This window comes from Rissa tridactyla, chromosome 1 (assembly GCF_028500815.1).
Source record: "Rissa tridactyla isolate bRisTri1 chromosome 1, bRisTri1.patW.cur.20221130, whole genome shotgun sequence".
In the NCBI taxonomy this organism is placed as follows: domain Eukaryota; kingdom Metazoa; phylum Chordata; class Aves; order Charadriiformes; family Laridae; genus Rissa; species Rissa tridactyla.
The window spans coordinates 163,045,315-163,065,319 of record NC_071466.1 but is presented as its reverse complement, the minus strand read 5'-3'; the positions used below and the strand labels follow the sequence as shown (position 1 = coordinate 163,065,319).

The 20,005-nt window shown below is 61.4% G+C and overlaps 2 protein-coding genes across 3 annotated transcripts; both read left to right on the top strand.

The window, feature by feature from the left end:
* On the top strand, positions 1-6,862 carry LOC128904466 (extracellular serine/threonine protein kinase FAM20C-like). The gene is made up of 10 exons (XM_054188859.1): positions 1-2,120; positions 3,608-3,783; positions 3,871-3,949; positions 4,463-4,555; positions 4,744-4,859; positions 5,171-5,351; positions 5,469-5,578; positions 6,257-6,338; positions 6,483-6,542; positions 6,628-6,862. Exons 1-10 carry the CDS (start codon positions 1,642-1,644, stop codon positions 6,860-6,862), a joined length of 1,611 nt encoding a protein of 536 aa, XP_054044834.1. The 5' UTR covers positions 1-1,641.
* A 2,322-nt stretch (positions 6,863-9,184) lies between these two features.
* SUN2 (Sad1 and UNC84 domain containing 2) lies at positions 9,185-17,602 on the top strand. 2 transcript variants are annotated; one of them, XM_054203858.1, is made up of 18 exons: positions 9,185-9,301; positions 9,748-9,919; positions 10,530-10,702; positions 10,880-11,014; positions 11,215-11,310; positions 11,502-11,595; positions 11,799-11,869; positions 12,141-12,265; positions 12,626-12,856; positions 12,940-13,017; positions 13,105-13,148; positions 13,723-13,888; positions 13,974-14,201; positions 15,243-15,327; positions 15,446-15,558; positions 15,744-15,911; positions 16,345-16,437; positions 16,552-17,602. In XM_054203858.1, the coding sequence occupies exons 2-18, from the start codon at positions 9,792-9,794 to the stop codon at positions 16,663-16,665; spliced, it is 2,142 nt and encodes a 713-aa protein (XP_054059833.1). In that variant the 5' UTR covers positions 9,185-9,301; positions 9,748-9,791; the 3' UTR covers positions 16,666-17,602. The 2 variants fall into 2 exon arrangements, 1 of the variants encoding a protein (XP_054059833.1); XR_008466748.1 differs by lacking the exon at positions 16,552-17,602 and having other exon boundaries at positions 15,748-15,911.
* The last annotated feature ends 2,403 nt before the right edge of the window (positions 17,603-20,005 follow it).

Genomic DNA, 20,005 nt, shown 5'->3' with positions numbered 1-20,005 from the left:
CTGTGTTCCAGCTACAGCCCCTCCTAGGCGCCTTCTTTCCAAACCGTACGTCCGGACTGGATCCAGCAAACCTCCCGGAGCAAGACGCCGTGTTCCCTTCCCCGGGGAAGCCATCTGCTCCCCTCCGCCCGGCTCCTTCTGCAGGGCTTCGAGCTCGCCAGCCGGGTTGGAAAGCTTTCCTCCTCCTCCTCCCCGTTCACCCCAGCTCCCATCGGCCATCTTGTTAGAGCAAGGCGCAGGGAAAGGAACGCGGGGCCGGCTGAATCTGGGGCGGCTGATGGTGTCAGCCGGAGGCGGTTTCCAGGCAACTGTCGCGCCGTGGGACACGGCGAGCCAAGAACACCAGGAACACTGCGTTCTCGCTGCACCGCCTGGGAGGGGGCCGAGCCCGGCACGGATGGAGCCGGCACGGGATGATGCGGAGAGGGCAGCGCGAGCGAGAGGGTAGTGCAGGGATGGCAACGGAGGAGGGGTGCTCCAACGTACCCCCTCCTGCCCACCGCTCGCCATACCCTCCCTGTCTTGGAGCGAGGATGTCCAAGCTGGCTGCTAGTACATCACACAGCGAGGAAGGACCGTGTGATGTACAGTATTTCATGTGCCCCCTGCATCCTTTGGGGAATCGAAAAGAGGAAAAACATCGCTCCGGACTCTGTACCCAAGCCCCCAGGCTTGTTCCGGGTGTTCCTGTGCTTCTCTGTCCCTTAACAAATCCAAAGCTCCCTCCCTACAAGTCACCAACTCTTTTTGCCCACGCAACCCAGCTCTGTGTCCCTGGGTGTCACTGGAAAAGTGAATTTCTTGTAAAAATGGGCTGCCCTTCCCTTCCCCGGCACTCGGTGGGTCCCGCTGCCCCTCTGTGCCAATGCTTGGGGCAGCGGGCAGCATCCCTGCTCCTGCCTGCCCGCCTCCCCTGTCTGCTTCAGAGGCCCTGGGAGCATCCCTGTCCGTGCCCCTCACCTGCCTGGCAGCCATTCCTTAGGCTGACAGCCCAACTTTTCTCCTCCCCAGCGGTGCTAATGCTCACATCCCCTTCGTTTTACCTAATTTGAGTGTTCTCTGAAAGGGGGTTTGTGTACAAAACATTTTGAATAGATGGGGTGGGGTGATAAAATTGCTCTGGTTGAGCAGCAGGAGAAAAATTCTCCTGGATTACGAGTGCGCGGGTGTGATGGACACAGGGCAGGGGGCTGCATAGTGCTGGGTGGCAGAACCGCTTTAATGCCCTGTATACCAAGAAATGTCCTGCAGTCCCGTGCGGGTGACAGCACGGAGGGACAGGATGGCGCAGGGGTTATCTACAGCCATCGCTGTCCCCGAGCCAGCCTTGTGGCTATTGATTTGGAACTTGCCCCATTCACGCTAACCTTGGCGGTGCCAGCTCGCCCCTTATCAGCGCTGATAAACCCCCCCGCAACCTCCCACCCCATCCCGCTGCCGGCCTGGAGGTGTCACCCCGCGAGGTGCCGCGGTGACAGATCTTTCCTGCGGCTCTGCCTGTGCACCGGCTGCTCTTCGGATGCGATGCTCTAAATCCAAGACATCTGGCTCCTGGTTTTGCCCAGAGGCTGTGGCCGCACCAACTCTCTATTAGCCCCGGGTGGGTGCCCACCCCTTGCTGAGCATCTCAAGGGAGGAAGGATGTGGCGCCGGCTCCAAACGCTTTTCCAAAGGAAATTTAAAATCACCCTCCTCTTTCTTCTGCTCTTGGCCCTCCTGGTGCACCTGGCGATGGATTTGGCTCTTTCCACAGCCCCCGGGCCCTGCGGCTGCGATGCGAAAGCACCAAAAGCCTCAGGCATCCCGTCAGGCAGCCCCGTGCTGGCCGGCCCCAAAAAGCTGAGCCTGCGAATCCTTCAGGATTTCAGCGGCAGCAATGGCTCTTTGGAGAAAAGCTCCCGTCCGCAGGGAGCGGGGCTGCACACAAGGGCTGGAGAGCCAGGGATCCGGCGACAGAGCGGAGAGGGGAATGCGGGGAGGACCGAGGGATCGAAGCTGGCAGCGCTCTTCGATCATCCTCTTTACAACATCCCAATCCCAGAGGTGACGGAGAAAGACAAGCTGTTTGTTGTCAACCCCATGGAGAAGTTCAGCCTGCGCAGCAGCGGGAGTGACGAATGGTGAGGAGCGAGCTCAGCCCTGGCTTGCTTTTGGGGGAGACGGGGGTTTGAGGGGACAAGCGACAGGGACCAAACATGTCGTTTCCCTGCGTAGATCAGCATCCTACCCCGGAGGGGCCCTGATTGCTGAGCACGCTCTTCTTGTGCCTCAAATCTTCTCTTAACCCTGAATTTCTGGGCTGCTACCCAGGAGCCTGTAGCATACAGCAAAGCCAAAGCAGACTCGAATTATTGACAGTAATATGTAGGGTACCTTTAGGTGACCTCCTCATCTCCTTTCTTTCCCCAATGCAGAATAGCCTTTGGTCTCTCTCTCTATATATATGAGGAAGTCCCCGCTCCAGATTTCTATCCAGTTTTATCCCCCTCTCCTGACATGTTGGAGATGCAAAGCCTGCAATGTAGGTTACTCTAACCATGAGACCGTTCCTGTCCCGCATTTCGCAGGACATCGCCTGACCTCTTTAGGCTCAGCCGTACGGTGAGCTCACCATTGCCGGCTGCCTATTTTTATCTCTGGACTACTAACCTCTAATTAGGAGGGAAGATATTAAAAGCTTTAACGTCGATAACACGTAGCAGCTTCCTTATGGAAAGCACACCTTCCAAACATAGCGACTGCTAAAATTGGGAGAGAATAAAAGCTGGTTTAAGAGCTGGTTTCCACAAATGGGTATTTGCCTTGTCTCTGAGGACCACCTCGCCTATGGATGACCATGGGAGATGGGTCTGATTTGATGAAATTGGGGCACAGTCAGCATTTTCCTAGAGAGAGAGAGACGTGGATTTGGGTTATAGATGCCCTGGGCGGGACTGTCCCATCGCAGTGCCGGTGGGTGCTGGTGCAGAGGAGGGGCAGATACCCCCCAGGAGCTCCCCTTGAATGCCAGCCAACTGCAAATTTGCAGGAGGCAGAGTGACAGGGGTGTTGCTAATCCAAACTCATCCTCCCCAGGGAAATCAGGGGTGTGTGCTAAACCCATCCAAGGGGAACTGGATGTTGGGGGTGGGAGTTCAGGTCGGTGCTGGGGATAGCTGGGAAGCCCCTGATGCTCCACCCCTGTTTTATGGACGCATGTGTGTCCCCAGTGAGCACATGGGCGCGTGTAGCCAGTTGTATTCCCAGGAGCTAATCCCTTTGGGAAATATGACAAGACGAACTGCTCTGGCAGGGGAATAGAGGCACGGATGAGAGGAGCAGAATCAGCCCAGGGCTTTTCCATGGGGAAGCCACAGAGCCCCCTCTGGCCGTGCTGGCGGGTCTCCCTGGCCACCAGCCGTGGGTGGGATCAGCCCAGCTGCCAGGAGCCCCAAGGAAGGCCCATGGGGCAGGGGGTTTTGCCACCATCCAGGGCTTGTGCTGGGCCTTCTCCCCGCCTCGCCCTCCATGTGCTGGATCCTGGGAAGGGCCTGGGGACGTGGGACCCGTCCCACCCCAACTAAATGCTGTCATTGTTATCGGGGTGGTGGTGGCTGTCGTGCTGCAGGGTCAGCAGCAGTAAAGCCGAGACGGTCCTCCCGACAGGGAAGACGGCCTACGACACCTACCCCACCTGGCTCAAATTCCACGTCGGCATCAACCGCTATGAGCTGTACCCCCGCCGAGACCCCCTGATGCCCACCCTTCTCCGGGACTTGGCCACACAGAGGATCATCAGCTCGGGTACCACCTCCCTGCCTGCACCCCTGCCCACACCCCTGCCCCGCTGCCTGCTGCCAGCCTCCCTCATCCCTGTGTGCCCCATTTCAGTCCAGAAGTCCGGCGGGACCCAGCTCAAGCTCATCATGACGTTCCCAAACTATGGGCAGGCCCTCTTCAAGCCCATGAAGTGAGTAGAGCCAGGGACAACCCCACACCCCACCCGCATGGTCCTGTTAGGTGGCAAGGAGCAGCCGGAGGAGACCATGGAGGGAGAAATGGAGAAATGCTGTGTTTGCTCCCTCGCTTCAAGCCCACTCCTACCCCAAAATTGAGGCGAGCGGTGTGTCCCCTTCCCCTCGCCTTCCCTGGTGGTGCTTGCAGCAGGCTGGGCGCAGCTTGTGATGGGGTAGTGACCTCCAGTGGTGGAAAGAAGAAGATTGTCCATGAGGACCATCCAGGACCCTCCAGTCCATGAGGGCTTCACAACTCTTGGGTTAAGAGTGTGTGTGTGTGGGGTGCATGGGGACGTGGCTGGGCGATTTGGGACCGCACCACCCAGCAGAGTGTGTCTGGAGGAGACTGGTTCTGGTTGTGTCTCCAGTGGCACCATGGACACAAGGTGAGGGGTGGTTTGGAGTCAAGCCCACAATCAGGGTGCTCCGTCCTTGGCCATCGCCCCCACCCTCCCCTCTCCTCCCAGGCAGACCCGGGACCAGGAGACACCCATCGACTTCTTCTACTTCTCAGACTTTGAGCGGCACAATGCGGAGATTGCAGCCTTCCACCTGGACAGGTGAGCGCAAGCTTTGCATCTGACCCTGCCCTCCTGCCACAGTGAAGCGGCTGTTGAGAGAACCTGCTTCTTCATCCCACCTCTTCCTCCCCATTGCGAGGGATACCTGTGTCTTACGGCGGTTTTAATGACTCGCCGTGGAAACCGGTCTGGGTTGGCAAGAAACTGTTTCAAGTTCTGCATTTCAGGATCCTGGATTTCCGGCGAATTCCCCCAGTTTCTGGCCGTTTGGTCAATATAACAAAGGAGATTCGCGACATCACAACGGACAAGAAACTGGCCAAGACTTTCTTCATCTCCCCAGGTGAGCTCTCACTGCCATCCATTCTCTTGCGTGGCTGCCCATGTGGAGCTCATCTGGAGCCAGCTGCTCCTGCCCTGGCTCTTCCTCTGCTGGGGCAAACTGTCCCTTTGGGGGCTGCTCAAGCTCCCGCCTGGTCCCCGGCCGCAGGGCTCTGCTCCTCAAGGCTTTCCTTGTCATTGCTTTGCTGGTGGCACGTGGCCACGGTGCATGGAGCATCCTTACTCGTCCGCTTGCTGGACCACCCTGCATGGGGGTAGCAGCCTGGCTGCCCTCCTGCTTTTTGTCAACTTTGGCTTTGTCCCCATGGCCAGCGGGCAACGTCTGCTTCTACGGGGAGTGCTCCTACTACTGCTCCACCGAGCACGCCCTCTGTGGCAAGCCGGACCGGCTGGAGGGCTCCATGGCCGCCCTGCTGCCTGACAAGACCTTGGCCAAACGCCGCTCCTGGCGCAGCCCCTGGCGCCGCTCCTACCACAAGAGCAAGAAGGCTGAGTGAGCTGGGGCAGAGGGGACAGGGGGGACACGGCGCAGCAGAGCCGTGGGACGGGAGGCGGCCGCCCCATGGCCGCTCTCACGGTCCCGTACCCCCTCCCCGGCCTCTGCCCGCAGGTGGGAGCTGAACCCCAACTACTGCGCTCAGGTGCGAGAGACGCCGCCCTACGACAGGGGCCATCGCCTCCTCGACCTCATTGACATGACGATCCTTGATTTCCTCATGGGTGAGCCCCACCGTGCCGGCGCTGGGGGCTGCGGGGGCCCCTCGGGTCCCCCAAAGGACTCTGTGCCCCGTGGTACCGTGCCCCTGCGAGGTTTGTTGGCCAAACCATTGCTCAGGCTGCAAAGGGCTGTGCTCTTACCCAAAAACCAGAGCAAAGGGCTGTGCCGTTCGGGCACATCCCGGGCAGAAGCCAAAGGATGAGAGATGCCAGGGAGATCCCGGCTGAACATCCCGGGCACGGGAAGCGTCTCCTGGCAAGCTCCCACACGCAGCCCCCGGAGAGCTGAGGATGTCGGTGATGCTCCCCAGGGCTTGTGCTGCCTCTTCCCATCCCCGGGGCCGCTCCTTCCTCCCCACACTGTCCCCCTGCCATCATCTGACTTGGAGAGCTTCCCGTCTCCTCGTCCCCGGCCGCCCAGCTGTGCCTTTGCCATTACTTCTGCTCCATTTGTCACTGTTGTCCCTCCACGGGGCTGCTGGGATGAGAAGGGGCCTGGAGGCCATGGGGGCTCTTCTCGGGTCCCCCCCACAGCCACAGCCACCAGATGGGCACCTCAGAGGTGCCCCCAGCCCTTTTCCCCAGCTTCTGTGTCTCGGTCTCGCGCCGGGAGGGTGCTCCGTGTCCCTGCTCCTGCTTCCCGGCCCACCACGCGATGGATAATTTGTTGCCCCACCGCAGGCAACATGGACCGGCACCACTACGAGACCTTTGAGAAATTTGGGAACGACACTTTCCTGCTCCACCTGGACAACGGCCGTGGGTAAAGTGTGTGTGTCGGGGGGAAGCAATCCCGGCACAAGGGTGGGGGGAGACCGCGGGTCTTGCCGAAATGCGCCCCGCGTTGGGCTCTGAGCCGTGTGGCGATGCCGCCCTGATGCCCACCGATGGGCTTTCCCCCCCACAGCTTCGGCACGCACTCACGCGATGAATTGTCCATCCTGGCCCCCCTCCGGCAGTGCTGCAGGTAAGGGGCTCTGGCCGCCCACCTGGGAGCTGCCATCGCGGAGAGGCTCCCCAGGCTGAGACCTCTCCTTCCTCATCTTCATCAGCATCAAGAAGTCGACCTACCTGCGGCTGCAGCTGCTGGCCACCCAGCCCTACCGCCTGAGCGACCTGCTGCGGGAAGCGCTGGCCACTGACCCTCTGGCCCCCGTCCTGGCCGAGCCCCACCTGCGGGCGCTGGACCGGCGCCTGGGGAAGGTGCTGGAGGCGGTGGGACGCTGCCTGGCCGGGGCGGCCCGCCCGGAGGAGGTGGTGGTGGATGATGTGGGGTCACGGGTGTGATGGGTGTGGGGGGGTGGGGACTCGGTACCCCGCTGGGTTGGGGTGTTTTGGACCGTCACACAGCTCTGACTCCATGTGGCATCGGCTTTCGGCGGCACCGGAGCCAGCGGCGCGATGCACCGGGAAAGCGGGCTGTAAGGATAGCCGGGATGGGGAGGGTATTTAAATAAAAATGTTGGCCTAGTGGGGAAGACACGAGCTGAGATCCCCCCCACCGGGGCTGCTTTCCCAGCCCTGGCCTGTCCTTGCGTGCCTGCACGAGTCACTTCAGCCCTCCAAAGCCTTTTAGGAAAGGGTAGGGATTTTTCCTGCCTTTCCCCAGCAAGGGCTGCCAAGCTCGAGCAGTTGGAAAGCTCATTCTTCCCCCGCCCTTCCCCAGCATGGCAATGCCCTGGTGACCCCCAAAAAGAGAGCTGAGGCTCCCCACCGCCGGTGTGGGGAAACTGAGGCACAAGCTCCCAGCCGCTCGCCGGTTATCCCTGCCCAGCTCTTCCCACGCCCACACGAAATTCCCTACGGCTCTGGCATCGCCACCACTGCCTCCGCACCAGGGGTGCAGCAAGGGGGGGACAAGCCCCACTCCCCACCACCACCACAACATCCCCCTAAATCCCCCGGGAACTGCTGCCGGCTCCCTCCCTGCCCGAAAAAAGTGGCTCTCAGGAGGAGACGGATTGACCCAGGGCCGTGCACCCTATTTAGTGCCCAGTGGCTCAGCACCCAGCTTATCCCCTGAGCCTCCCGGGGGGGTTAATCCACAGCAGGGTTACGTCAGCCAGGGCAGGTGCCACGGCTTGGGCCACTATTGCTGTCCCCAGGATGGGGCACAGGGTTGGTGTCGGAATGGCCAGAGATAAAGGTGCCACCAGGGAGGAGAGAGATGTCCCCCAGCCCGGCCGGTCACCCGTGGGAAGCCACAGGAGAGGGTGAAAAAGGGCGGCTGGCACAGAGGGGGACGGAGCTGCCCTGGAAAAGCCAGGCGGAGATTTAGGCTGGAACAAAAAAATGGGCTCGAAAAAGGAGAGAAAAAAGAAGAGGGGAAAAAAAAAAAAGGAAACAAAGAGGATCTGTCCGTGTTACACAACGGGGCCAGGGACTCTGAATGGGGGTTTGTTGTGGTGTGTGTGTCCCCCAAGCTGTGGCACGTCCTCCGGCCCGTGCCCCAGCTTGCGCACCCAACCCCGGCGCGGGGAGGAAAAGGTTTTGGGGCTGTTTTGCAACAGGTTACTCCCCTTCTGCCCACTTCATATTTTTTAATCCTTTGCTATAAACACCTTTTTATTGCCGTATCCAAAGCCGGCGGGGCCGTTCCCAACCCCGTGCCCCACGGACGCAGCCCCACGACCGTGTCCGGACACGGGTGGCCGGTTCCCGCCTTCCTCCCTGAGTCTTCCCCCCCCCGCCCAACGCAAATCTTTTTATGAGGCGCCGTCAGATGTAGAAGCCGGGGCGTGGGAGGGCGGCTGTTTTCTCAGCCCGGCGAGTTTGCTGAAGGTCCCGGCTGCGCCGTCGCGTGTTCAGGGTCCCACGGGAGCAGCTGGGTTTGGCTGGCAAGCCATCGCCCGCCGAGCCGGCCCGGCCGCCCGTGGAGGGAGTGGGCTGGTAACGGGGTGTCTGCGGCCACGGGCCCGGGGACCAGCAGAACCTGCCTGCCCGGTCGAGGCGGTGTGGGCACACGGGGCGTCGAGCGGGGCTGCCCACGCCGCGGGGACGGGTTCGGCCGTGCCGGCTGGTGCGTGGGGCGGGAAAACGGGAGTGGGGGCGAGTATTTCCCACCCCACCGGGGCTGGCAAACCGGCCGCCCCAGCAAAACCCAAATGGGGCCGGGGCGTAGCCCTGTGCCCGGGAGCCCCCATTTTGGGCCGCTGTCACCCATGGGACCTGCCTGGGGGGGGGCTGCCCTTGCCTGGGTGGGGGCTTGGGGCGCGGGCTTGGGGTGGGGGCTTGGGGCGGGGGGGGGGGGAAACCCCAGCGCTGAGGGGTCTGGTGACCAGCTCCCTGTGGGCGAGGCGGGGGGTGGGGATGGGCCCTCTCCATCGCTCCCCCTTCCCACCCCCCGCAATGATTATGATAATAATAAAATGAAATAATGAAATGAGATAAAATAAAATAATAAAATAATGTAAAATAAAACAAAATAAAAATATTAAAATAGTGATGATGATGAGGGTGATAATAATAATATTATAATAATGATAGAGGGGACACCGAAAAGGCGGGGGGGGGGGGGGCGGTGGCCCCGGCGGGCGCGCGCGCGGGGCGGGGCGCTGGCGGCGGCGGCCGGGGGGGGGGGGGGGGAGCCGGGGCCGGGGAGGGGCGGAGGCGGGGACCGGGGCTGGGTCCGGGGCCGCCTTCCCCTGCAAAACAAAAGGGAGCGGAGCGGTGGCGGCAGCGAGCGGGGCTGGTGCGGGTTCCCTCTCTGCCCTGCGCGACTCGCCGGTGGGTTTGCGTGGGGCGGGGGCACGGCGGGTTTTGGCGGGGCGGCGGGGGGGGGGGGGGGAAGTTGCGGGTGGGTCGGTTCGTACCGGGGTCGAGGGAGGGAGGGGGCAGCGGCTCCGCGGGTGGGTTCTGGCGTGGGTGGCCCGTGGGAGGGGAAGCGAAGGGGTTTATAACCCTATAAGGGGAGGCGGCGGCGGCGCTGGCGGTGGGACGGGCGGCTCGGTCCCGGTCCCGGTCCCGGTCCCGGTCCCGGCGGCGGGGGAGGCCCGGGGCAGCAGGTGCCCCTCGGCGGGCTCAGAACCCACCCCCCCACCACCACCCCCCCGGCCGCACCGGGCACCCCCCGCCCGCACGGGAGGGGTTTCGCTGTGTGGCGGGACCCCACGCCTGCAGCTCCAGGCGGGTCCCTTCTCGCTGACACTTTCCTCCCTTCTCGACCCCCCCAGGTGAACCGTGACCCCCACATACCCACACCCCCCGTGCCGCCGCCATGTCCCGCCGCAGCCAGCGCCTCGTCACCACCCGCTATTACCCCGGGGACGACGATGCCACCACCAGCAGCAGCAGCAGCTCCCTGCTGGGGGGGCAGCAGCTGCCCTTCAAGGAGAGCACCAGCCGGTTAGTGGGGTGCAGGGGTGGGGGGGTCCAGGGGGGTTCCCCCCCCCTCCCAAACATGGCCAGGGCACTCCATCCTGCGCCACGGACTGGCATCAGGGTGGCTTGAAGGGAGCATGATGGCGAGCTCGCTGCGTTTCGGCATGGCCGCCGGCTGCCTTGGCACTGGCTGTGCCCCCGCTCCGGGGAAAGCCCGGTGCCCCCCACCCCTGGCACCTCCGCGTCCCCTGGCGCAGGAGGCCGCCATGGGTGGCTCAGGGTTGGAGGGGATGCCTGCCTCCTCCCAGCCGCAGCCGCCTCCGGCGTGATGGCGGGAGGGAGGTGCGCTGCGATTGCCGGGCCGGAAAACCGCAGCCGTGCGAGCGGAAGCGGAGCCAGCAGCCGCCTGGCCACGGGCGGGAGGGACTTTCGCAAAGCAGCAGTTGCACCTTCCGAAACCTGCCGCCATCCGGTACAGTGGGGGGGGGGGTGGTGAGGGAAGTGATGCCAGTTGAGAGATTGGAGTGAATTCCCCATTCCTCCTGCATGGGTGCACTATGACACACGCACACACACACACCCCCCCCCAAAAGCCACACATGGCTGATGAGCGCATTCTTGCTCCCCCTGGCAGGATGACCAGGAGAAAATCGAGCAGCACGAAGCGCCTCTCTCCTGCCCCCAGCACCCAAACCTCCTACTACAGCGAGTCCATGGTGAGCGAGTCCTACCTGGGAGGCAGCCGGGGTCTCGCCGCCTTGGGCAGCTCCGTGCTGGACGATGCCCTGGACAGCAGCACCTACTGGGGTGAGCACTCCCTCCCTCCCTCCCTCCCTCCCTCCTTTCCTCCTTCCCATGGCAGCTGGGGACCTCCCTGAGCACCAGTAGGGGGTGTTGGGGCAGTCCCCCAAGCCAGCTGAATGGGTTGCCCCCTGTGGTGGTGGTGGGTGGTTTCTTAAGGGGGGCTCTGTGTTTTGGGGGCAGGTGGCGAGCTCTCCACCAGGAGGAGAAGAGGCACAGGGGACACGGAGTCCAGTAAGATCAACGGGCTGCTGGAGAGCAAGATGTACGACACCTATGCCTCTTCGTCTGGGTACTCCTCGGAAGATGACTATGCCGGTAGGGATGCACCAGCTGCTCTGCAGTGGCAGGGATGTTGGGGGAGACCAGGGGGACCATCCCACGGCCTGGCTGTGCCCAGGATGCTGCCAGCCCCCACTCTCCTGCACGCCACCCCCCATGCAAAGCCTTCACCATCGACGGTGCACAGGGATGCAGGTTCCGTTTGGTGACTTGCTGCCTTGCTGCTTCCTTTCCAGGTCACTTCTACTCAGGCCAGAGTAGCTCCAGGTCGGGGCTGAGGACCGCAGCCTCCCGGGTGGGCTCCTTCCTCTGGCAGGTGCTCACCTCCCCGGGTGAGTGGAGGGACGGTGGGGGCATTTCTAGCAGCACCTTTCTTCCCTGCCAGCACCTCCACTCCCCACGGGCCATGTTTGCTGTTCCCTGGTGGGGTGGAGGGGCTTTATCTCCCCATAGGAGCATCCTCGGGGACAGAGGGGACATCTCTGCCGGGACCCTGCCTGTGACTTGGTTTCTCTCCCGGCAGTTCGGTTCATGGGATGGCTGTTCTCAGGGCTGGCAGCTGCCTGGCACCGCCTCACCGGCGCAGCTCCTCGCCTGGCTGGTGTCCCCTTCTCCAGGTGAGTGTGGTGGCGGGACACCGGGATGGGGGAGGCATGGGGAAAACCCACAGGACCCCAGAGAGGGGGTGCCCAGCATGCGTGGAGTGTGTGTGTCTTGTGCCGAAGCCCGTCTGGGCTTTTCTTTTCCATCCAGAGGAGCGTGGTGATGGGGGGAAGGTGTCTGCGGTCTTACAGGCACCTCTTTCTTCTCCATGTTCCAGGCGCTACCCGTGGCTGAAGAGGTCCCTGCTTATGCTGCTGCTCCTCCTGCTCCTCGCTGCCGCTGCCTACGGTGAGTCAGCCCAGCTCGATCTGTTGCCCTGAGATCTGGGGCAGTGCAGAGCGTCCCACTGCTGTACCCAGGGGAGGGGATGGGACAAGATGGGATGGCCCCGAGCTCAGTGCTTGTGGCTCCTGGTATCCTGGTGCATCTTCACCCCTGTGCTTGGGACTTCCTGGTGACCCCAGGAGATGCTGATGGCTGAATCTCTGCACGTCCCCCCTGTGCTCTGCTGTGGCCCATTACCTGTCACTTTAACCATCTCATCCCCCTGTGTGCCCAGGAGCTTGGTACTTCTACCCGTACGGGCTGTCGACACTCAGCATCCCTGCCTTCCCGTGGTGGGGAGCTGGAAAGCTTTCCTCCTCCGACATGGCTGGGGCAGGGGACCTGACCGCGCTGGACCAGGTAAGCCTCGGCAAAGGTGCGATTGTGGCCCGGGTGGGTGCATTGCAGGGAGAGCCAGGACAGCGTGGTCCATGGCTGAAAGAGGCCTTCCAGGGAACTGGGAAGTGGTGGTAGATGGGGCAGATGGTGGCTCCATGCTGGTGGACATGGTTCCCCCAGCGTGTGGCTGTCTCGCACTCTGGGTGTCCCAGGGATGGAGCAAGGGAAACATCTGCCCTCCCTTGTGAAGCAGCAGATGAATAAGATGCGACTGACTCTGGGGACCGGGGGGTCTGGATTCCCTTTCACAGGGGTCCCTGTGGAGCAGGCAGAGCCCCGGGGGTCTGCACACTCCCAGGGGATGTTCCTTTGCCGCCACAGGGTCTGCAGGGGGAGCACCGTCTCCTGGCTCGCTTCCAGGCCCTGGAGAAGCGCTTCAAGGCACTGGAGGCCGAGGTGTCACAGTGGGAGCTGCGGCGGGGGGCAGCAGCGGTGGCAGCAGGGGGAGAGTCACCCCCGGGGGATGTCCTGGCACTGCTGGAGGGGCTGGTGAGCCGCCGGGACGCGGGGCTGAAGGAGCATCTCCTCACTGATGTGACGAGCCACCTCCAGGTGAGGGATGTGGCGGGCACATGGGCATATGGGGGGCTTGTGGGGCCGGGCTCTGATGTTCTCCGTTGTTCCTCACCCTGCAGGGCGAGCTGGATGCTCTCCGAGCCCAGGTGCAGAGGGATTTAGACGGGCGCCTGGGGAAGATGGCACAAGCCTCTCAGGTACAGGGATGGGCGTGCGGTGGTACCCAGGTGGGACATCCTCACCACCGGCGTCACAGGTCTCACCCCTTCCCCTTGTCCTGGCAGGAGATGGAGACGCGCTTGCTGGAGCTGAACTCCAAGTGGCAGAGGTAAGGCTGGCTGCCCGGGCAGAGCCACCGCTCTGTTCAGGGGCGGGCAGGTAGCAGACTGGAATCCCCACAGCGCGGCTTGGGAAGGGGTTTCCAGGTCTGGTTTGCTCAGTGCAAAGGAGAGGTTGAGAGGTATGATCTTGGGTGGAAAGGCAGGATGGATACATGGGTGTGTCGGCAAGGAAGTGCCGCGGTTGGCTCAAAGGGCGATTGCAGCAAATGACCTTCGTCACTGTTATTTTGCATCACCGTGGGGAGCGTGGCCTTTTGGCTGAGGATCGAGCTGGGGATGCTTTCCCATGGGATGCAGTAGAAGAAGTCATTGCCGTGGGAATTAAAACTGTTTGGGGCTGGAGATGGGGTTGAGCGTAGGCGGTGGGGGATGAACCTCCTCCCCTGGTTCGCAGAGGGGAGCTGGGACTGTCGGCTTTGAGCAACCTGGTCTAGTGGGAGATGTCCCTGCCCAGGGCAGGGGGGTGACACTGGATGACCTTTAAGGTCCCTTCCAACCCAAACCATTCTATGATATTGTTGATATCTATGATATGATTTTGTTACCATTCTCTCGGTGCAGCTCGGTGCAGGAGGGCCTGCGAGGGACCTTCCAGGGGGAGGTGGACAAGCTGGAGCAGGAGGTGTCAGCGCTGAGGAGGGAGCTGGCGGGCCTCAAGTTGGACCAGGAGGTGATGGGGAAGCACATGGAGGGGATGCTGGAGCAGCTGAAGGCCATGCGGGCTGACGTGAGTCCCCAGTCCTCACCCTGGTCGGCAGAGAGAGGCGTGAGGGTCCCTGCCCCGGGGCTGAGCAATGTCCCCACCGTTTCAGGTGGAAGCGCAGTTCCCAGCGTGGGTCAGTCGGTTCCTGTCGCAATCCCGGCAGGACGGCGCTGCTGGCCGTGTCCTCCAGCAGGAAGACTTGCAAGCGGAGCTCCAGGCCCTGGAGCGCAAGATCCTGGCCAAAGTCTCAGAGGACCGGAGGCTGTCGGCACGGGATGCTCAGGCCGGTATCGGAGTGGCCCTGCAGCAAGGGAGGACCATGGGGGTGACGGAGGAAGTGAGTGCTGGCTTGAACCCCAGGGACATGGTGGTTGACCACGGTGTGGGATCTGGGGGCCGTGCCCCATTGCGCGTGTACGGGGGGGGCTGGCACGTGTGCCTGGCAGATGGGAGAGCCGTGGGGACAGCCCTTAGAGCTGGGACATTGATCCTGGTGAGGGCATCCCTGAAACTCCTCCATCCCCTCTGCTGGAGCCTCCCCTGGGCTGTGCCTGTGCCCTGGAAGGGGTTGTAGGTGGCGATATCCACACCCTGCAAGGCTCGTGCCGTCTTAAAATCCAAGTTTCTGCTTGTGCATCTTTCACCCATCAGGCAGGGCAGGCGCCAGCAAGGTTTCCACGGGTTGAGCATCTTGCTTACTTCCCTCCTTCAGCAGCGCCGCAGAGTCATTTGGGGCAAAGCACTTGGGCAGAATGACACCACGGGGAAAAAATGAGCCTGCTTGCTTTGGAAAAAGTTGTTGGCAATTCCCTGCAAAACTAGTGGAGGGGAGGGATCAAGCTGGGATTAGCAATCCTCCGCAGTCTGCGCAAGCTTCATGTGCACCATAAAGTTTTTAGACCCACAGTGGTGCCACAGTGTCCCAGCTCCTGGGGCTGAGTTTGGCTCCAGAAGGATGCTCCGGCCAGCTCCCCCTTTTCCAGATGGGGGCAGCTCCCATCGATCCTGTGAGACAGGGCGTGAGGGTCCGGGCAGAAGATGCTGGGGAGGGCTGGGTGGGCTGTCAGGTACCTACTGGGGTATACGCCGCCTCCTCTGAGGCCAGCCCTTCTTTTGGGATGGGGACGGGTGAGTCCAGCCTGCCTGGGCGCTGCCCCTTCGTTGCACAGCTCCTCTCCTCTGGGGTATTTTTAGCAACCTCTAACGAGGCTTCCCAGCCAAATGCGTGTCTCCTCATTTTTGCCACGGTGATTCATCCCCTGGCTGTTTTGTGGGAAGGTCCTTGTGCCCTCTCTGTCCCCACAGGGTGGAGGTGGGTGGGGGGCAGAATGCCCACCCCAGCCCTTCACCCCTCTTGTGTCCTCTGCTCCCACTGCAGCAAGTGCATCTCATCGTGGACCAGGCCCTGAAGCGCTACAGCGAGGACCGTGTGGGGATGGTCGACTATGCCTTGGAGTCGGCAGGTGGGTGGTGGTGGGGGGGGGCAGCCCTCACCCACCTGGGATGAGCCAGCCATCCTGGGGAAGGGACCACAGGGTGCTGGCGTGCAGCTTACCCACCGCTGTCCCCTCTGCGTGTCAGGGGCCAGTGTCATCAACACCCGCTGCTCTGAGACCCACAGGACCTGGAAGGCGCTGAGTTTGTTCGGCATCCCGCTGTGGTACCACTCGCAGTCCCCCCGTGTCATCCTGCAGGTGGGTACCTTCAGGGCGAGACCCCACCAAGGGGCAGGACCGGCCAGGCTGGTTCTCATGTGGGCTTGGGTGGATTTTATTGGGCTCTTGCTGCTGCTCCAAGCAAAGGGCCAGGCCGATACTGGGGGGTTAAAAATGGCACCGATGGTGATAACATTGCTGGTGTCTCGTTCCTGCGCTCGTAGCCAGATGTCAACCCTGGGAACTGCTGGGCGTTTCGTGGGTCCCTGGGTTTTGCCATCATCCGCCTCTCCAGCATCATCCGCCCCACGGCCGTGACACTGGAGCACATCCCAAAAGCCCTCTCGCCCCAGGGGACCATCCCCAGCGCCCCCAAGGACTTCGCTGTCTATGTGAGTGCCCTCGCCTGGGCCTGAGGGGGGAGCAGGGAGACATGGTGGGAGGATGCCGTGGTGGACGGTGCAGGAGGGGAGGGCTAGCAAGCCCTGTATCTGGCTGTGGGGTGCTCTGGGGGGGTGGGTGTTATCCTGAAGAGGAGGAAGAAGCAGTATTGGGGGAGAAAGGGGGAGTACCAGGCTTTGGGAAGTGTTTTGGGGGACACTGGGAGAGGGGGGATTGGGTAGATGTAACTCTTGGTCTTCCCACCCATCCTTTCCCGCTGGCTCCCATCCCCATTTGTCTGTTTTGGCCTGGAAGAGCAGGAGCAGGGGCCAAGTGCACTTGCGGCTCCATCTCCCTCTTCTGCCCCCGGGTGCGCTCATCGCCTCCGGTCTCCCTCTCTGATCACCCCTGGTTCTCCCTTTCTGCCTCCCTGCCCTTCCACAGGGCTTGAAGGAGGAGGGAGAGGAGGAGGGCCTTCTCCTGGGGAAGTTCACCTATGACCATGACGGCGACCCCATCCAAACGTTTTACTTGGAGGTAAGTGCTTTGCCCTTGGAGCACCCACCCCTGAGAAGAAAAAGGGGCTCCTGAGGTCTCTGATCCCTTGAGAGCTCTCAAGGGCTCAGGTTTTTCCTTCCTCCTCTCTCCAAGGGTGATTCCATAGGCACGTACGAACTGGTGGAGCTCCGGGTATTGAGCAATTGGGGCCACCCCGAATACACCTGCATCTACCGCTTCCGTGTGCACGGGGAGCCGGCGCACTGACCCCTCCGGCTCCCGCGCGGGATGAGGATGCTGCCGGGCCGACAGCAGGAGGGGGTTCGTCTGGTTTGCTGCTTTGGACATAGAAATCCTGGGATGCGCCAGCAGCCGCCCCAGGGAGCTGCTCCCTTTGAGGGGAGCAGAAGAGCTGGCGTTGAAGGGGAGAGGCTTTCACTCTTCCAAGGACCGGTGGGTGGTGAGGCAAGAGCACCCCATGTGGGTCCGAGCGCAGCCTGGCTTGTTTTCAGTGCGGACCGGACATTTTAACTTTTTAAGCTAAGTTTTTTGGTTTGGGGTTGTTTTTTTTTTTTTTTTTTTTTAATTTTAATTTGGTCTGCGCAGCCCCCTCGTCCCCGTTCCCTCGCTGCTTTCTGACGGCGCGCCTGGTGTTGCCGGGGCTTGGGGAAAAAGGGGTACGTAACTTTGCGATGCGCTTCGCGCGGGCTTGGGCACGATACGGCGTGTGGGACCGTGGTGACGGGCTCGGTGCTACCAGAGTAGGTAGGAGCCCACCGGTCATGGCCACCGTGTCTCTCCCCTCCACGCAGGGTCATTTCTCCTGCCTCGGCGTTGGTTTAGGTAAAGATCTCCAGGCCTCTGATGCTGGGCCGGCCGAGGGGAAATAAGACAGTATTAATGAAGTATTAACATAAAACTAATGGTTTGGGGCAACAGGAGGGGGGGAATTCGGCACGCAGCGGTGGTGGGGCCTGCCCCAGTGCTGCCGTCCATCCCCCCCGAGCCCTCCCGCTGCCGGCAGCTGTGTTGGGTCTTGGTGATGCCGGCGGCCCCCCTCCCCAGGGCTGGCTGGCTCCTCAGTGTTAAGCTTGACGATGCTATTGAAAACTCCTGTTGCCTGCTTCCCCTTTTTTGGGTTTGTTCTGTTGGATTATTTTTTTTTAGGGTGGGGTGGGGAGCGGGGACTATTTTCCAGTTAGGGTCTTGGGGGATTTTTTTTTTTTTTTTTTTTTTTGCAGTAACAAAGGAGGTTTAAAAAAAAAAAAAAAAAAAGAGTTTTTCCATGCAATTTCTACTTAACCTGAGAATGTTAACAGTGCCACTTTGGCAAGTGGCTTAGAGGCAGAGAGAGCTAGAGCTTGCTTTAGTAGGAGAATAGCGCACGCAGTAGGATAAGCTGGAATAATATGAGCAGAGCTGTTGAAAATATGGGCCTCGAGCTGCTGGTGGCTTGGTAGCTGGACCTGGGAGACAAGGTCCTCTGTGGACCACTGCTGGGTGGGGTGCTGGAGCCACTCCTGCCCTCCTTGCTCCGGAGATGTCCTCCGAGACTGCAACGCGTGGCCAGGGACGCTCACCTGTAGCCACATCTGTGCGTAGGCGACTGTTCGCAGGGAGCTGCTGCCCCCATGCTCTGCAGGACTCTCTCCCTGCCTTGGTGGGCTGTTGGGTGGGAGATGGGGTGGAGGGGAGACCTCCTTCCCCAGGGGTTGTAGGTGCCAGCGTGCAGCTTCACCTCAGAGAGGGGGGAGCAGGGCCTCCCCCCTCCTGCGGCGCTCAGGGCTGCCGCTGTCACCTCCCGGTCCCCGATGGCAGATGGCTGACGTGGGCTGACCTCCTTTCTCTTGGAAGGACTCCCTTTCCCTCCTGCCTTCTCCTCACTGGCATCGCTTGGCTCCCCCAGCCCTGGCTGCGGAGGATGGTGCCGGAGCAGGATGGGGAGTCCTGCCTGCCTCGGGCATGTATATATTGGGCGCATAAATCCTGCTTGTACCCACCACATGATGGGGGCAGCCATGGCCGGGGACTGTAGGAGGGACGCATGGGGACCTTCCCCGGGCTGAGGAGCGCCAGGGCTATCTGGCCACTCCATCTCCCGCCTGCCTGCAGCACGCTTGGTCTGGCTTATGTTCTTGGGTGGCGTTTACAACCTTTTGGTCTTGCGTTTTGTTGAAAGAAAAGCTAAAAGGGCCCGCGTTTAGCGTTTCGGTCCTGTCCGATGCTGGCATCGTCTTCCCCCCCGGTGCTGCGAGTTTTTCGGGGAGCACCATGGCTTGAGTCCTGCTCTGGTTGTCTCAGCTTGAAGTGCTGTAGGGTGAGGGGTGTAGAGGAGGGGATGGAGCTGAAGAGGTTTCTCCCTTCAGCATGCCCTGACGTGCATCAGCAGTGCTGAGCACCCCCACCCCCCCCACCCCCCCTGCCATGCCAGCCCCAGGGGCTGAGGACGATGGTGGCACATCCCTGCACGAGGGCTCTTCTTGCTCCGAGTGAGGGGAGCGAGCCCGAAGGGCACAGCCCTATCCCCAACAAGTTAAAACTACCCTGTGGAGCCTCCTGCAGAGCTGGGAGGCCCTGCTGCTGGGAGAAAGCAGACCCGCAGCCAGATCCTGTGACGATAAATTCTCTCCTATATTGAGCGTAGTCTTAATTCTTGGCAGCTGCAGCCAAAGTTATTTTAAGCTTGTCTACAGCTGCCCGCTTGCCTTGGAGTCATGTCCGTGAGTGCCCTGCCTGCTCGGAGCTGTGCTTTTATGAATGCCTAGACCTGTCCCGGGCTCGGCAGAGCAGCTCCTGTATGTAATTGAATGATAAAGAGGGAGCAGAGATGAAGCTCTCCCTCTTCCCCGGGGGTTCTCTGGCAGCTGGAGCAAATGCCATAACCCACAAAGCTGGAAAACCCCTTTTTCTTACCTCCCCTCTGTCTCCCTGGCCTCTGGGCTGGGCGAACAGGACCTTCACCCAAGAAAAAAATGGCTTCATGGTGAATGGAGCATGCTGGCGAGAGGTGGGAAAGGGGAACCTCTTTCCCCAGGAATGGAGTTGGGGGGGGGGGGGGGGGGCGGTTGCGGTGGTGTCTCTGCTCTTTGCAAGGAGGTGTTAACCACAGGTTAGGGAGTAGGGAGCATTTGGTTTTACTGTCCTTTGGAGATGAAAGTCTCTGCTGTTCTGGGGTAAAACACCCTGGAAACACCAGTGAGAGCTCACCCTGGGGGGGGGTCATGCCCTTCCCTAGAGGCTAGGGCTGGTTTGAGAGGCCTCGCCATGCCGACTGCGTGGGGATGCCCAGGAAGGCATGCTGAGGTTACGTGCTATTTTTCACCCCCCCGCCCCAAAATTCTGCAGCGGGGCTGGGTACCGGCTGCCTCTCGCAGCAGCAGCCCCCAGCATCGCTGGAGCGCTTTCCCGAGCTGCAAGGGGAAAAGAGGGCCCATAAAACTGCTGCGTCAGCACCGCGCAGCTCTGCCCAGGGGTATTTAATCCTAGTGCTGATGCAGATGAGCCTGGCGAGGCAGGAGAAACGCGAAACAGCTGGCAGAGCAGATTTTTTCCCTTATTTACTCCCTTTCCCTCCTCTCTTCTCCCTCCTTCCCGGTTTGCCCTACAC

Bases quoted from the DNA above. Each gene is read 5' to 3' on its own strand.
- SUN2 (XM_054203858.1), top strand. From the start codon at position 9,792: ATGTCCCGCCGCAGCCAGCGCCTCGTCACCACCCGCTATTACCCCGGG. The intron at 9,920-10,529 runs GTTAGTGGGGTG...TCCCCCTGGCAG, and splicing joins TTCAAGGAGAGCACCAGCCG to GATGACCAGGAGAAAATCGA. The intron at 16,438-16,551 runs GTAAGTGCTTTG...CCTCTCTCCAAG, and splicing joins TCCAAACGTTTTACTTGGAG to GGTGATTCCATAGGCACGTA.
- LOC128904466 (XM_054188859.1), top strand. From the start codon at position 1,642: ATGTGGCGCCGGCTCCAAACGCTTTTCCAAAGGAAATTTAAAATCACC. The intron at 2,121-3,607 runs GTGAGGAGCGAG...GTCGTGCTGCAG, and splicing joins AGCAGCGGGAGTGACGAATG to GGTCAGCAGCAGTAAAGCCG. The intron at 5,579-6,256 runs GTGAGCCCCACC...GCCCCACCGCAG, and splicing joins GATCCTTGATTTCCTCATGG to GCAACATGGACCGGCACCAC.